Source organism: Pinus tabuliformis, chromosome Q (genome assembly GCF_031772625.1).
Source record: "Pinus tabuliformis cultivar Carrire ecotype Pingquan chromosome Q, CPIR1, whole genome shotgun sequence".
NCBI lineage: Eukaryota > Viridiplantae > Streptophyta > Pinopsida > Pinales > Pinaceae > Pinus > Pinus tabuliformis.
The window spans coordinates 154,898,483-154,917,055 of record NC_142296.1 but is presented as its reverse complement, the minus strand read 5'-3'; the positions used below and the strand labels follow the sequence as shown (position 1 = coordinate 154,917,055).

General features: G+C 40.7%; 1 protein-coding gene across 1 annotated transcript in view; it reads right to left on the bottom strand.

Annotated features, from left to right (window-relative positions):
- LOC149218723 (uncharacterized) overlaps positions 1 to 18,573 on the bottom strand; it is a 104,641-nt gene that overhangs the window by 68,550 nt on the left and 17,518 nt on the right. The window contains exon 2 of the mRNA XM_089384135.1: positions 7,337 to 7,796. Coding sequence (XP_089240261.1) covers positions 7,337 to 7,796 — 460 coding nt within the window. The remainder of the gene's footprint in view (positions 1 to 7,336; positions 7,797 to 18,573) is intronic.

Here is an 18,573-nt window from a genome sequence, read left to right as displayed (position 1 = left end):
CCTCTGCACTGTTGCATCCTATACTATTGCCCATGGTTTTGCCACTGCTGCATCTGTACGACAGCTCCCTCTCCATCTGTGCTACTGTTGGTCCTTTCTCCCAGCACTACATCCGCACTGCACCTTCCTCTACATCTGTGTTGTTGTTGGTCCTTTCTCCCAACACTGCATCTGCACTGCAACTCCCTCTTCATTCGTGCTGCTAACACACTACTTCTGAAAGGGGTTCTTTACCATTCCAATCTTTTCCCTGAAGTAGTCAAATTTTGACTTTCCAAGGGCCTTGGTGAGGATATCTGCTACTTGTTCCCCTGTAGGAGTGTAGCTCAACTATACAGCTCCACGTTGGACACAATCTCTGACAAAGTGACACCGACTATCAATATGCTTTGACCTATCATGAAATACTGAATTCTCAGAGAGTTTAATGCAAGTCTGATTATCACACATGATCCTGGTCGCCTCCATATTTCTTCTGAATAGGTTTACCAGCAGTTTTCTAAGCCATATGGCCTCACACGAAGTTGTGCTTGCTGCCATATATTCTGCCTCAGACGAGCTCAGAGCCACGGACTTCTGTTTCCTACTGCACCAGGAGGTTATTCCTGATCAAATGTTGAAACAGTAACCAAAGGTACTTTTCTGATCCACTGAACTTCCTTCCCAATCTGCATCAATAAATCCACTAAAACTGATATCCTTCCCCTTGTTGTACAAGAGCCCATAATCAACTATTCCCTGTAAATACTTGAGAACGTGCTTGGCTGCTGCCCAGTGAGCCCTCTTTGGTTCCACCATGAACTGACTGAGGGTATTGATAGCGTAGCAAATATCTAGCCTGGTATTGACTAGATACATCACGGACCCTATGAGCTGTCGATATAGGGTGGGATCGACATCCTTGTCTTCTGATGCATCAATCTTCTTCCAGTTGGTGATCATTGGCATAGCCATAGGTCTACAATCTCCCATCCTGAACCATTTCAGAATTGTTGTGCATACCTTCCTTGCCCAAGGAAGATTTCTCCTTTCTGCTGCCAAACTCCCAACCCTAGAAAATTGTGCATTCATCCCAGATCCTTCATATCGAGCTCTGTGGCTAGATTCTTCTTGCAGTCTTCAATGAGTCTGGATGATCCTGTCAAGAAGAGATCATCCACATATAATACTAAAATAAGTGGCTCGCTCTCTACGACCAGATAGTAGAGATAAGGATCCGCGTCACTCTTGACAAACCCCATCTTCTGCAAGTAGCCATCTATTTGACCATACCACGCTCTTGGTACCTGGTTCAGCCCATACAAGGCTTTCTTCAATCTGCATACATGAGACTTCTTCTCATGAGTTTCAAAGCCCTCTGGTTGTTCAATGTATACTTCTTCTATTACCACGTTCAGAAATGACGTCTTGACATCCATCTGATGGATCTCCCATCCCATCTGGGCTGCAAGAGATATCACAGTCCTAATAGATGTATACCTAGCTACCGGGGCAAAGGTTTCCTCATAGTCAATCCCTTCCTTTTGAGCATACCCCTTAGCCACAAACCTGGCCTTATATTTTTCAATACTGCCATCCACAACATATTTGATCTTGTAGATCCATCTTGAACCTACCACAGATCTGTCTTGAGGCCTTAACACCACCTCCCAGACATCTTTTACCATAATGGAGTTATACTCCTCCACCATCGCATCTAGCCAGACCTGATGTTGCGCTGCCTCTTTGAAGCTGGCAGGCTCTCCATCCTGAGCTACTAACGCTTGATACCTGTCTGGCTGTTTTCGCTCCCTTTTACTGTTCCTTGGCTCTCCAATGAAGTTCTCTGCATCACGCAAAATCTGACGAAGTTCCCTGCTGGTTCTTCCTCTGCCAACAGGTGCTTTTGTTTGCTCCTCTTCCTCATCCTTAGAATCTTCCTGATCTGAGGAAGGATTCTTCAATTCCGTTGGTTGAAGAGGCATGACCAACGGATCCTCTTTCAACTGCTCCATGGAAGGCATTTTGCGAGATCTTCTGAAAGCTTTGTCCTCCATGAACTTTACATCTTGTCGTACTACTACCTTCCTGCTCCCTGGAAAATAGATCTTGTATGCCTTAGTGTTCTCGCTATATCCTGCCAGATACCCCTTTTCTGCAGTGTGATCCAGCTTCTTCCTCTTTTCTTCGGGTATGCAACAATATGCCAAACTCCCAAATATCCTGAAATGACTGACTTCAAGTGTCTTCCCAGTGAAGACTTTCTCTGGAGTAATCTTGCCCAATGCCCGATGAGGAGTCTTGTTCTGAACATAGACAGTTGTGTTGCATGCTTCTGCCCACAGGAATTTTGGCATATCCTGATCATACAGCATGGCCCTAGCTGCTTCTACAATAGTCTTGTTTTTCCTTTCTGCCACCCCATTCTGCTCCGGATTATAGGGAGTTGTCCACTCTCTTTTGATGCCCTCCTTAGTGCAATAATCAGTGAAGTCCTTATCAACATATTCTCCACCATTATCTGAGCGCAAGACTTTGATTTTCTTACCTGTCATATTCTCCACTAGAGCCTTGAACTCCTTGAATCAACAGAAAACCTCATCCTTGGTTTTCAAAAAATAGATCAAAGTTTTCCTCGAGTGGTCATCAATGAAGGTAAGGAAATACTCGGCACCACTCAGAGCTTTAATGGACATAGGTCTGTAGATATTTGAGTGTATCAATCCTAGTACACTCTTGACCCTGTGGTTACTCCTAGGAAATGCCACCTTGGCATACTTTCCCAGAGCGCATCCCCTGCATACATCATCTCGTTTCGTACTCAGATCCTGAACTCCTGTTACAATTCTCCTGAGTATTCTTAGAGCTCCATGGTGCAAGTGACCCATCCTTCTATGCCATAGTTCATTCAAGTCTTTGTCCCCATGACTGCCTATTAGTGCCATTGGAGATTCTAGTTGTAATATGTACAACCAATTACTTTTGATCTCGATCTGCACTTTCTTTTTCCAGCTCGGGTGTTTGACGTATACCTTTTCCTTGATGAAGTAGACGTCATAGCCCTTGCCTTGTAGTTGTGACACAGAAATTAAGTTCATCCCCAATCCTGGCACATGCAGCACATTTGTGGTACGGAACCGCTCTCCCGATTCTGTCTAAAAAACTATGGTACCCTTTCCTACTGGAGTACAATTTGCCTTGTTCCCCATGGTGATCTGAAAGTTCATCTTCTCTTCTCGATATTTTGAGAAACATTCCTTGATTCCCGTCATATGCCACGAGACTCCATTGTCTATATACCATACTTTTGATGATGCAGCACTAGTCATGCATGCCACTTCTTCCAAACTGGAAGCCAACATAGAGAAATCAAAATCTCTCTCTCTTGTTCAATCTTTTGAAAATCTGTGTGAGTCCCCCTGAGGTGGATGCCTCTGCATCATGGTCTCGACCCATAACTGATTTTCCCTTTCTGTCTCTGATTACTTGCTCTAATACCATGTGAAAATTCTATCACTGCACCAACTGATTTACTTTTCTTACTTATTTCATCATAAGTTATTCATGAAATTACTTCAACAAACATTAAAATAAATATTGTTGTAGATATCACATCGTAATACAGAAACAAAAAAATATGCACACATTGACACAGTTATTTTGGACTAATGTCCCCGGAAAAAACCCAATGTGGGAAAACCGATGCAGCAAGGGAGGATTTTAATATTCAGCAATTTTCTTGTACAACAGGGTGCCAAACTGGCTTACCCACAAATAGACAAATTTCCAACACTTTCATAAACCCAGCATAGGCCCTACTGACCTTTGCTACAGCCTAAAACCCTTTGCGTCAGCCTGAAACCCTCTGCGTCAACCTGAAACCCTCTGCGTCAGCCTACTGAGGCTCTGTGCAACCTCTCTAGGCTTCTGCGTCACTCCTGCAGCCTCTGCGTGGATGACGCAAGCCCTTCTGGCTCTGCGTAGTCTCTGCTGCCTCTACGTGGCTTCCTCTGGTGTTGTGTCTGCCTCTTCTGCGCTGATCTCCCGTCTCTCTGTTCTGTACTTGCTGCCTCCTTACTACTATCCAGACCACTGGTTCAATTTCTCAGCAAACCCCACTCCAAAAATTGAATTGACTAGTCTCCCTCAGTGTGTTCTCCAAGTGCCCCTCAAGCCTCCTCTTATACTTTTTCTATTGACATCTCAACGGCCAAGATTAAGTCCCTAATCAATAGCTAAGATTAGATCTAACTTGATCCATGTCTTTTGGACCATTCTAACATAGATGCATATTAATACACATTAATATTTTATTTTCCCCAAGTTTAGACTTAAGGACTCCATTAAAAATACTAATTATTTTAATATCTCATTATCTGTTTAGATTCTAGAATCTGCCCAAACCTTTTCTGGGTATTGGAGATCTCATGTGCCCCAACCTCTCCACCAAATTTCGTGGCTAGAGCACATCCGATGCTACCCCAAATCAACAGTAACCTCTATCATCCATCGTTGTAACAGAGAGCATGTTCTTCTTAAATCTTGGTACAAACAATACATCGCTCATGTGTAGAGAATGTCCAGACTCTCGCTGAAACGACGTTGTCCCAACTCCTTTTACTGCACACTTGGCATTATTACCAAGTTCCACCAACAATGTTGAATCCTTCTCTATCAAATATGTGAGAGAATCTTGTGAACCTGTCATGTGCCTAAAAGCACCACCGTCCACCAACCAAATATCACTATGGTCTGTAATAGTCCCTGTAAGCGTGGAGACAAAGAAATATTATTTCTGAAATAATCCATCTACAATCTCATTAAGTTTAGATTCCTTTGTCTTCTTATGTGGTAGATCCTCATCATCATCATCAAAATCTGCTATTGATGCATGCAACTTTCCCTTCCATTTCTTCTAACACTAGGGAGCATAGTAACCAAATGTATGACATTTGAGCATCTAATCTTTGAAAAATCCTTCTTCTTCTGATCTTGAACTGGAGCTAATCTTCCACCTGTATTTTTCTTATCAACGTTTCTTCTTCCTTTTCCTTTCCTCGCATGAGCTACAAGGGCTTGGATTTCTTCATCCTGAGGTCTTTGTAATATGTTTGGATTTCTTCATCGTAAGGTCTTTGCAAGCTATTCTTGGACAAGAATTTGGCCTCCCCTTGGACACAATCAGTGCAAAGCTAATCAAACTTGGGCAATTCAGCCCATGCACAAATACCTTGTACAAATGAATCCCATGAAGAAGGAAATCCATTAAGAGTCATCGTAACAAGCTTTGCATCATCAATGGTATCTCCAATGGTTTTAAGTTGATCTCTCAACTAGGAGACTCTCATGAGATAAGTCGCAACTGAATCTGAAATCTACACAAGTTGTTGAATACTAAAGTCTGAGGCTGAAATCAATGGTTGGTCTTCAACAAAGCTCTAATACCATGTTGAAATTCTATAGCATGTGTAGTAGAATACAATTTTCTGATCTGATAATTACTTGCTAATGATTTTCAAACAGAGTTTCTTATCCCAGTGATATCATTTAATAATTACACACAGAAAAGATCAACTATAAATGTAGCAGAAACAATAAGATAATAGAAAGACAGTGATGCACAATAGCCATAATAATTTTACCCTAGGAAACCCAACCTTGGGAGAAAACCCAACAATCCTTTCTTGAGGAGAAATTGTCTTTTCAGCAAGGTTTACAAATCAGAAATTTGTCCAGAAATCTATGCCAACGTACAAGTCAATTTTCTAGTCAAACATGGTCAAAACTACTGCTAGTCAACACTGGTCAAACCAGTTAAAATTCAACTTAGAAACTGCAGTCAACGTTGGTCAAGGATCTGCAGTCAAACTCACACGTGAACTCTGGTCAAACCACATGTGCGAATTGTGGTCAACCCTGTGGTCAAACTTTGCAATCAAAACTCGTACAAATAATCCTGCAGTCAACGTTATATGGATCAGTGAAATTTGCGGTCAAACCTGACATGCGCAATTGTAGTCAAGGCTAGTCAAACTCAGTCGCACATGCAGCCTCCAAGCACAGCAGTAAAATGATAAAGATGATCTCCAACAAACATATTTCTCCTTAGCCGAATTTCTCCTCCACTAGAAAAGATTCAATGAGCTTGCTATGTTGATGAGTACCTCTTCACATGCTCATCTATTTATATAGAGCTCTAATGTTCAGTGGAGACCCAATAAGAAGCCCCTCGTGACAAGGAACCCCTTCACTTATTGACCCTACATTACAACTCAACATTAGACTAGAATTGTTTATTTCACTAATAGATGAAAACCCACATTAAATAAACAAATCAGCCCTGCTCTATAAAAAAATAGATCACTCCCTCTAGGAGCAGGCAATGTGAGTACTGTGGGCCAATCTACCTGAGCCAAACACCAGGGCTAATGGGAGAAAGACTGCCCTGGGCCATTCACTTCTAGCCAAATCAGCATGGCCCCATGGGTGAATGTATCATCCCCCCTAGTCAAATCAGCATGACCACATGGGAGAATGTCTACCCGATGCTGTAAACTGCAGAAACATCAACATGGACCACATATATGTCATTGAACATTTAGTTGGGAATTAGAATATACTGTTATTGAATGTAATACTAGTTTATATTTTTTGGTGTTTCATTGCATCTTTCAGAAGAATGGTTCCTTGCTCATGTTTATTCATATCATTGCTGAACTGTCTGTTTTGAGTTTGGTTGCATCGTTTCCATTTGCTGGCAAGATTTGTTGTTGGCATTAAGGGATCAACCTTCATTTGACTCAGCCCCAATCTCCAAATTGCTTCAGATCACAAGCTATACAGCTAATGGTCATGAAAATATTTCCATAAAAATTAGGAATTTTTTCATGGTTTTAAAGATCAAGTGTATTAGCTGGCACAATTTGTTAGGCAACAATTCCATAATTGTAGCAGAAAATCACATCAATAAATACATAATTATGATGACATCACTCATTTCACACATTAAAAGTATCTACACGTCCTTTGGGTCCTTTATTTGAAACAAAAGAAACACCCAAAGAATAACCCACTTCGTTTGACCAGGTGCAACACTAGTTCTTTCATGTAAACCCTTTGTGTTTCTCAAATCTCCAATGGGAGGTGTCTAAAAGTAGGTCATATTTATTTTGCATGTCATCTCTACCCTGGATACCCTCTTCAATAGATTTCACTGTTTCAGTAACCTTCTGCAAGTTTTAATTAATCCAAATTTCATTCATGTTATCTTCTCAGGGCAGACACTCAAAGCTCTGATCATTCATAAGAGTACAGCGTGCTACACTGAAGAATAAATATTATAGGGATATATATAAACCTGATATGAAAGTGTCTTAACCCAAGCATTTTTATCAATGCCAAGCCAAGCCTTTGAAAACAAGGGACCCTGAGTTAGAGAACCTTGTTTCTCTATAGCTAGTTCAAATACTCGTGCAGCATCATGCAGGCATTGTACCAAGTCATTACTGGCATCTTCACCTCGAATAGATTGATTCAATTTTAGCCTCATTTTTTCCAAGTCTCCCTCAGAATTTGCATTGGAACTCCCATTAACAGCAATACCATCCTCTGAAGCAGCTGATACAATAATAGATTGAAACGACTTCAACTTCACATTACAGAAAGGTGATAACTTTTCAAACTTTGATTGTCCAAACCTGCTACTATCTTTCTGCCTTAGCTTGGCCATGCAACTCTGTACATATTTGATCTTAAAACATGCCTTGTAAAGAGAAACTCTTCTACTTAATGGATGTAAAACGACCCCATTTGAATTGCTGCAAAAAAAGTACACGAAGTAAGAGCTTGCTATCCTTCAAATGAAGTATGATAGAACTGATAAAATAAATCATCAATATGGAAAATGGTCAATCGAGGAAGCAATCTGAATGGAATAACATCCTACTCAGATCAACATATGTGAAATGACAACTATACACCCAATAAAGCTTCACACTTCGAAACAATACAACAGAGTATCATCTCTTTTGCAGGATAAACAAGTGTGTTAATGAAATGAATTTAGTCTGCATCTGTAAGAGCAATTTGATCTACTAGCATAGATCCATCTTAACCCCAGATCTACTAAGCACCAATAGGAATTAAAAAAGTATAGGTGCAAACCTCTCACCTGAAAGATCCAGTGTTAACATAGATCTATGCTAGGTTTTTAAAATTTGTCTTTTTTAACATTATGGTAGTTACTTTCTCTTTTTTCTCTTTTTTGACAATAGCCTTTTAGACATCAACCTTTTTACCACTTTAGTTTACACATAAGACACATGCAAGTAGACACGTCTCTTCCACCCCCAGCTGTAAGAGTGCCTCACTTCTCTCAGTGCAATCATACCAGTTATGTTTAAGTCTGAGAATTATGCAGATTTATCCAACCAATGACTTGTTTGTATTATATTGAAAGCACAAGAGCAGTTTCAGCCTAGCTGAGATTCCAAATCTTTTCCTCCCATTTTTTAAGCCCAGTATATGTCTACAAGAAGGATAGGTCACATTGACTCTATGCCTCTAAGGGTCATAGGTCACATAAAATTCATCATTTAGTTTCACCAAGAGAATTAAGCAAATTTTGTTATAACTCAAACAAAACTAAAAAATTTGTGACTTCAAATTTGATCAAAACATTATGTTAAATGAAATGTGAAGGAAGAGCAGAGCATAGCTTTAAGGGTTCCCAGAGCATCCAAGGCAGATTCCAAGAGGTGATCCATCAGGACTAATGCCCAACAGAATGGCAGAAGATTCAAGTTGGGTTGCTAATCCCTCCTGTATCTCATACAAGCAGATCCTTGCCTTGGGAGAAACGTAGTTGCTTTCAGAGGAGGCTTTGAAATCCCTTCAAGAAGGTTTAAAAAACAGAGAAATTCAAAAGCCCCACAGAGAATGGAAGGTGGGAGAAGAGTTCTAGCAATGATATAGTGGTCATGGATCTAGCAAAACTGATCGGGGATGTTCTAAGGCTGAAGCAGCTTGGGCTGATCTACCCGTTCCACTAGAAAAAAACTCTCTGCAACCAGATTGAAGCAAACTATAATTTGTAAGGTAGGTCTTCCTTGCCATCGGTAGGTCAGGGTTACCTTTTGGCTAAGTTGCACAAAACGCTGAAACATTTCGGAGTTTCCAAAACGGGTATGTTTAGAAACTTCACCTCCCAAAAATGGAAACGTCGGCAGAAACCTCAGCCGAAACGTCATATATGTATATATAAAAAAAATATATATATATATATATATATGTAAATAAATAAGTGAATAACACATTATATTGCAAGAAAAAAGGGAATAAGACCCATAGATGGCAATTTACAAGGAAAAACAAGCCTATATTAACTCTCGTAGATGAAAAATTACAATAGAGAAAAATAGACTTCTTGTTCAAGTACTTACGTGAACATTGATTTGAGTAAACCACTGTCAAAAACAACGAAACTGAAAATAACTTAATAAGGGTATTACTCGTGATCTCAGCCTCTAGACTGAAATATTTTGTTCAGATGCAAATTGATGATATTTAGTCTAATGAACATGTGAAAACATTATTATATTTGCACAGTTATTTTTTGTACTTTAGTACACTTTTACTTTATCCTTATCTCTTCTAGGTGACTTGAGCTAAATTGATCACTCAGCCACTTTATTGTATTCATTGGGACGCTTGATCAACCTTTATCATTCTCCCTACAAATGAAAGTGCAACATGTGTCCAATTCCAGTAAACCTCTTCTCATACTTGGATACTTGCTTCCTTGTGAGTATCTTCTTGCATTGTCAATATGGTGCTCGTATCAATTGGTATCAAGGCCTTAAGATTAGGGCCTCTCAAGAGCTTCACCATTACAGTCTCATTGGGGATTTTCTTCCTTCCTAAAATCTTTTTTCAAGCTATAATGAGCCAAATTGGTTCATCCACTGAATATCCAAAATAAATAGGATAATGTAAAGAAGTCCATAAGGATTAAAAAAATTCTTAACATTGAATATGATATCGGATTATTACAATGAGGGGAGGTCCTATGTATAAATATACTTTAAAGGGTGTCTCCCATGAAGAGTTATGCCTGTTAGATAGGTAGGCACTTTTACATAACATTACATTTATTATTTAACATAGGGCTTATTAACTATAGTTGGCATCTACCTGAATCAGGTGACACCTGTAGAGCTAGACGCTTCTGCCATGTGGTGGATGCAACCTGCCCATTAATGCATGGCGACCAGAATTCTTGGCAGTGGCAAGTTCGGGCTATGTACGATGGCAATCCTGGCTACTCTTGGGATGGTAAGGTGCATTTGGTGCCACATAATGAACTTTGCAAATGTGGGTACCAGAGTTCCAGTGCTCTTCTACTATGATGATTGCAACATCAGGAGTCTAAGAGACATGAACAGCTTCAATCTATTGCAAGAGTGGACAATAACAAACATAAGTGGTATGGGCTAATTTAACTGGAGACACTCCAGGCAATCAAAGAAGCATGTCAGTTTCATAGGACCCGACCCTCCTGCAAGTGTTGGTAAGTTTGGACCACCCTTTTCTTTGTCTCTCTAGTTTTGTCCTATAACTGCCTCAGGCTACGTACAATGGCAATCCTAGCTACTCATGGGATGATAAGAGCTGTTCAACACGAGATGATGAACTTTGCAGGCCTGGGTACTATTACCGCAAAATCTAGCACCTTAGTGCAAAGCCTCACTAAGCAATCTAGATTGAAAGCAACAATTGGAGAGTTACCACTGTCACCTCAACAACTACTCCCTTGCTTTCTATGGTTGGATTCAATCCCCAGAAGGGAGGCTTCCTCAATAGATCTTGGGGATTAAGTTTAAGGGTTTTTTACTGTTGTCATAACTGCTGTAAAAGTAAGTTTTCAGATCTGGTTTATGCATGATAAGATTGCTCTAAAGAGTTGAAATTTATCAAGTCACTTAGGTATCTTTTCTCCTTGGATTGCCTAGAAGATTGGCAAGTGAAAATTTGTTCTATTTCCACTATTGCATTATTGTATATTTCAGAGCAGCCCTAAGGATGAAAATTAACAGGGCTAAGATCCAATAAACCTCTAGACAAAGAGTTGAAATTTCTATTTTGCACTAAAACTTTACAATTCAAAAATTTCTACAAGTCCTTAGAAAATTAAAGACGTTGTTGGTTCATATTATTTTCACCTTCAATCATCTTGATGGGGATGGGAAAGGCTGCAGCTGCTCATGATGGGAAATTTTTGAAGATTTATTGTTCTAACGGCATCTAGTGCCAAAATTAGCATATTGAATGAATAAGCTCTTGTAAGCGTTAGAATGGAGAGAATAAGATCTTGTGAGCATTGAAATAGAAATAGTTGTTCCCTTATATGTTCCCTTTAGCATTTAGCTCATGTCTTACTTGTAGAGCTACTTTTGATGTATTGGACTTTGCATGACTATGTTGTCATGTGGGCTTACAAGATGTGAAGTTTGGATCCATCCCACCACATGTTTCTCACCCTTTCATGGCAAGCTTTTAGTAGGTATTTGCATATTCTAGAGTTCAATACACTCTTCATTAGAATGTTTCTCCCATCTGGAGTTAGTTGTTGCCACTCACGATGCATGAAGACTTGTTCCATTATTTGAAGACCCTTTTCAACAGCATGTTTGTGGAGGATATATATATTGGACAGCATGGTTGCAGTTTTGGATGCATATTTTCTCAATAAGGATCACCTTTTGAGGCATCACTACAAATTTTGAGGCATTGTGGCACACATGGCAAAGTTCCACCTTTTGGAGCCCTTATTTGCATATTTTCATGCATATTTGTCTATTGAGAATGCATTTCACACATCCCAAGGCATAGTTGCATATTTGGAGGCATTGCCACATCATGTATAAAGACGGTGGAGAATTTGAGAAGCATCCTTCATGGATTGATCACAGTTGTCATCCTTGAACCAAACACCCTAGAATGTGATGCCCCATGTATGGTTTTTGCTGGTATAATTGAGGAGTGCTCTAAGGAAGGAGCCTCCAACGGCCATCACTTAGCTTGGTTCTTAAAGGTTGTTGCACAAATGATGAAAGTGCTCCACCTCTTGCAAGCATTTTGAGGGCACATCACATATGAGCTCTTCCTTTAGGGATAATGACTTGGTAATTATGCAAATGGATCAAGGTCAAAGCACAATGTGAGGGTTCCTACCTTTGATGAGTTATCACAACAACCATTGCCCACATTTTGCACATATATCTATGAGATCCAATTTGTAAGGGATGTGTTGGCACATTTGAGGACCACATTAGATTTAGCAAAGACACGAGGCATCATTTCACCACCCCATGAAATAATTACTTCATCCCTTGAAGAGCACTCCCTTTGACATCGCATTTATCATTATTTTAATGGAGATGGTTTTTTTGTGGTCCTCTTGATGAGCACTCTAGGAAGAAGATGATTAATGACACAAGGAACCAAATTGCTTGGTCAAACAAGCTCTTATCATAGAGGCATTGTTAATTTTCTTTAAACTTTGCGCACTACTTAGATGAATTACTGAAAACAAGGCAACTGAAAACTAAAACCAAATTTACTTTCACCAAGATACAGAGCTTCTTAATAATCTATAAGCAGCAGAAAAACACCAAAGGTGAAAACACATGCACACAAAATTGACACGCTTGTTTTACCCAAGAAACCCAAAAGGGAAAACTTGTTTTCTTTTTTGTGGTATTTTATTGATTGGCCTTTGAGCAAATGGATCCATTACAATTCACGTTGCTACTGCAACCAACAAACTGTCTCTGAGAAAGCGTTAGGCTTATCCTCCTTGATCTCAACTCTTGATCTCTGTTGGAGATAGTCTCAACATGCCCTAAGAATTTTGATCCCTGCTCCACAATCCTTGTGCACTTGAGGCCTTACTTCCTTGCGCACTTTTGGCTCCTATTTCCTTGCACACTTCAAACCCTATTTCCTTGCGCACTTGCTCCTCAATGATGTGCACTCCACACAAAGAATTATCTATGAATTATGTGCCTTCGTCCTTCTCTTTATAGATAAAATTCGAACATGTAGGAGACCTAGTCAAATTAGTAGTTCACACTAGTGTCACGAGTTGCCTTTGCTAGTTAATTGGAGCAAGTCCCAGTTAACTAACTCGAGTTCCTCCTTGATTTTCTCGAGTTGCGATTGCGATTTAACTGAGAACTCAACTCGTTCTCTCTCCAATCACCACCGAAGTCTTAAATCGTTCTAACTCAACTTATCACTACCACCTCATCTTGTAGTCAAACTAAAGAAGACTCCACCTAACTAAAGCTCCAACACTACGCATGCAATATTGATGACCATTCCAGTAAACTGGAAATCAACTCATCATAACTGAAGTCTATCTCATGAACTCACATCCATGCTAGAGAAAGACAAACTCGAGGCCTTCACTAGCTAAGGCACAAGCCAGAAGACCTTCCATCACTACATTTTCAACACTCCCTCTTAGCGAGGAAGGGATTTTATACAACTCCAAACTTATCTCTGAAATAGAAGAAACTGCCTCTTGCCAATACCTTGTTCAAGATATATGTTGTTTGCTCCTCTATTGGAATGTATTGTAGCTTCACTATCCCTTTCTGCAACATTCCCTAAGATGATGATACCTGATCTCAATATGCTTGGAGTGATCATGAAACACTGGATTCTCAAAGAGTTTAATGCAACTCTGATTGTCAGAGTGTATCACAGCAGGCTCCACCCTTTGCCTGAAAAGTCCCACAAGCAACTTCCTCATCCAGATAGCTTCACATGCTATCAAACTAGCAGCCATGTACTCAACCTATGTTGAACTAAGTGCAACTAATATCTGCTTCTTGTTGAACAAGGAAACAGTTGTTGACCTAGTGTGAAGATGCAAGTTGGAGTACACTTTCGATTTGTAGAGTTTCCTACCCAATTTGCATCTATGAAACCCTCAAGCCTCCCTCCATCAATTTGTTTATACCATAATCCATAATTTGTCGTGCCTCTAAGATATCTCAAAAAATGCTTTGCAGCAACCCAGTGAATTTTGGTAGGATCCATCACAACCTGGCTCAACTGGTTCACTGCAAAACATATATCAGGCCGTGTGTTGACTAAGTGCATCAACAACCCGATGAGTTGCCTGTACAATGTAGTATCTACTGGCTCTGCTCTACTAGCGTCCACCTTCCTCTAGTTTGTGACTAGAGATGTGGTCATAGGCCTACAATCCTACATATGAAACCTCATGAGGATATTTGTAGTGTACTTCCCCTTCCCTGAGAAGATTTCCCCATCACCCTGCCATACCTCTAGGCCAAGGAAATAGTGCATAAGCACTATATCCTTCATCTCAAACTCTCTTGCAAGATCTGCGTTGTAATCCTAAATCAAGTTGTATGCTCCAGTCATGAGAAGATTGTCAACATAGAGCACTAGAATGAGTAGAAGCCCTCAAACCGTGATGTAGTATAGGATGGCATTAGCCTCACTCTGAGTGAAGCCCAATCCTCAAAAGTAGTTGTCAATGTGAGTGTAGCATGCTCTCGGGGGCTTGCTTAAGAAAGTAAAGAGCTCTCTTCAACAAACAGACATGAGTGTCTCTATTAAAAGTCTCAAAACCCTCTGGTTGCTCCATATAAATCTCTTCCTCAACCACCCCATTGAGAAATGTTGTCTTCACGTTCATCTGGTGGATCTTCCACCCCATCTGAGTTGCAAGTGGCCAAAATCATCCCGAAGGATGAATAACGAGCAACTAGGGAAAACGCCTCATCATAGTCGATCCCCCCAACCTGTGAGAAGCCCTTGGCCACAAACCTAGCCTTGTACTTCTCCACATTCCCATCTGCTCCATGCTTCACCTTATACACTCGACATGAGCATACTAGTGATTTGCCTTCTCACCGTGGCACAATCTCCCAGACACTGTTCTTTATTATGGAGGAAAATTCCTCCACCTTGGCATCCTGCCAAAACCTACTGAGAGGTTGCATCCTCATAACAAGAATGCTCTGTGTCCACCAACTCAGTCATTAGTGCCATATATACAATGTACCTTTGTGGTTGCTTCCTTTGCTTGAACATAGATCTAGGAATCTCAACTCGCTCCTGGGCCTTCTGAATCAACCTCTCAGCCCACTTGGTGTTGGAAAATCAATGTGTTTGTAGATTAAGATAGATTTTCCTTACTTGACAATTACTTGTGATATTTGTTGGCTTTTTATTGCTTAGTTTTATTTCTTCATCAAGCAATTACCAAACCATGAAGTCGTCAAGACACAAAGAACACAACATATAGGCTCCAAACCAGGGCAAAACCCCACAATTGGGGAAAACCCGAACAATCCTCTTCTTATTGAATAGACCAAAATGAGACCTCTAAGACCCAAAGACTAAACTGCCTCCAATCACCAAGTCAACCCTCCAAAATTCTTCTTCAATCAATTCAATGTTTTCCCAAGCCAATGATGTTCAAAACTTACAATTTTGCTTCAACAAAAAGTTTTGGCCTGCTTCAAGTCTACAATTCAGACCTGTAATCATCAGCTCTGCAACTTGCACAAAAACCCTAACATACTCGCACGTGTGATCAAAACAATTCAAAAATCCATGTCTTCTTTTTCTTCCCTGAGTTTCTCTTCTTCCCTTGGCCTTCGCTCTGATTTCCTCCTCCTTTTATGCACAGGTCGAACTTCCTTGTCATATCTTCAAATGAGGACGAAGTCTTCCTTATAAATAATCATTCGGTAGAGCAAAAAGGGTGCCTCAACAGAGCCCACTTATCATGGCAGGGCCAACTTGGTGTTGGAGGACAAAATGACACAAAAATTAATATTTTTCTTTTGTTACAAAGAGTCTAAATGGGACTTTAATATATGACAAATATTCTTCTTGACTCAACAATCCCTAGAAGCATGAAGAACATGCTTAACCTAGACTTGAGCATGAAACCCATGCTTGAACACATAAAATTATTTTTCTTCATTTAAATAAAACACAAATTGATATGAAGACCAAACCTAGTTACTTTTCCAGCACTAAGCTCTCTTCCTCCTTGTGTTGGGAGTCACTGACTGAGTGGTTGCCTCCACTTGTCCTGGTCTCTCCTCCTCATCCTGCAATGACTCCTAGTCATCCTGTTGTGCAACCCACTTGCCACCTGGCTGGGACTCGATCTATGATACTGGTTGAGACTCTTGCTTGGGAGCGAGTAGCTCCTCCTCAGGTACTCCAACCTGCTCTTCCTCCAAGGAATCCCTCAGAGCTTTGTCCTCATCAAACCTCATGTCCTACCTGATAACTGTCTTCTTGAGTGATGGTATATATACCCTATACCACTGAGATGTTTCACTGCAACCCACAAAAATTCCCTTTTCAGCTGTGGGCTCTGTGAAAATTCCGAAACCCATTATCTTATTGCAGCAACTGGAAATTATTCTCCTGATTGTTAATTTAATTTAACAATTTATTTACTATTTGCTACAGCGAATACTGAATAACTCACACTGCAACCTACACAAATAAAACTGCGAAAGGAAAAACACTTGAAGAAATGCTAGCGCACACACATAACTTTACACAGTTATTTTTGGACCAATGTCCCCGAAAAACCCAACTTGGGAAACTGGTGTAGTAGTGAGGGTTTTATTTTATTATGCAGCAGTGAAATCTGAGTACATCTATGGATGCCTAACTGGAATCCAAACAACAAGAAAATCTGAGCAACATACTGCAAGGAATTACCCTTCTAAGTTCTCCCACAAGCAATCTTTGGCTCGGCTTTCCCTATCAAAACTCGTCCTCCTGGAGCTCTATGTCAGCCTCTGCGCTACTCTGCATAGCTGGATGGGCAGCTTGCTTTGGACTAGGATCTGATGAAGTCGTTCTACCTCTAGATGCTGAGAAAATCATCTCACTGGCCCTTTGGGACTCCTTCCCGACCTCTGGAACTGAGAACAATTTTTCTTCTCTCCAAATTGAACTACCTTACTGAAGCAACTACGTTGCCCCTCAGTGTTGCCTCTCTGAGATAATTTGGCTCTATTACTATTGCCTCTCAAGATCTAGAAAATCTTTCCTCCGGATCATTGTCCCTGCCCCTCACTCACTGCTTCGATCACACTGGCTCTCTCTCCGACAACTGACTGTTGCTACTCTAGAAATCGATCAACTCATGAAATCGAACTACTCAAGTGTCTTTTCCAAGTGCCCATCAACTTCTTCTTATAATCCTCTGTTGGGACTCCAATGGCCAAGATTAGATCTTAATCAATGGCTACAATTAACTTGAAGTCGATCTGTGTGAGTTTCTAGAACATTCACACCTTGAATTAATTAATTCCAATTAATTAACCATATTCCCTAAGTTTAGACTTAGGAAATATTAAAAATTGGCTAATAATCTAATTAAGCCATCTCTAGGCGGAATTTCCAGAAACGTTTTCTGGGTTTTGGATATCTCCTGTATTCTAGCCTCTCCACAAAATTTTGTGGCTAGAACAAATCCGATGCTACAAAAGCTAACATTCCCTCTTAGCAAGGAATGTGTTCTAGTGCTCTACTGCACATCCTGTAGCAGCACCCTATCTCTGCATCATCTCTTGTCACACTGCTAATGTTTGGTTGTTGCTACCCACCAACTACTGCGCGACTCTGATATACGCTACATTTGTGTCGCTGTTGACCCTGCTGAACTGTTGCCAACACTGCAACTCCCTCTCATCTGTTGTTGCTGCAACTGCAACTGAAAAGGATCCTAAATAATGAATCAACTGTGATCAGTATGATGCATCTATCACTTGAGTCCTGACTGCTAATAGTATTTGCACTGCCACTAAGGAATCTGGGTTGTTGTTGACTCTGCACTGTGCCACCTACACTACGCTCCTCCGCATCTCACTGCTACTAGACTCTGCACCTAACTGCTACTAGAATCTACATTTGTCGCTCTGCCATCTGACTGCGTCCACTGCCACTGATCCATCCTACTACTAAATATTGTGGGCCCCTGTAACAAGGTATTGATCAATGAGGTGGACCTCCTCAAGGATCTTGCCCATCTGTAGCGCTCTGGGGCTAAAAAACTAAGTCACTCCACCTCACTCCTAGAGGTATGTCTCCAAACATGGCGAAGTCTTACTCCAACCTGGAGGACTGCCTATCAATCTTGGCTTGAGATGTCGCCTGGTCCTATTTCTCCTCTTTGTCCTTCTTCTTGAGAGGACACTGAGTACTGTAGTGGCCAAACTCGCCAAACCTAAAGCACTTGACCTTTGACGGGTCCTTCTTCTTCTTTCTCTGCCCCCCCTGTCCCTAACTGGGACCCTTCAATGCGAGGGCCACTGATGGAGCTCTTTAGAAGAGTTTGCCTCAATTCCTCCTGCTGCAAGTCAACCCACATCTTGTCCCACTCTGGTAACTTGTCTCCACCCAATATGCTTTGGACAAAGACCTATCAGTCCTTGGAGACACTGTTGAGTGCCAATCTCACTAGCTCTGTGGGTTGAGGTGCTGCCCCAACAGCTGACAACTAGTCTCAGACCTCCT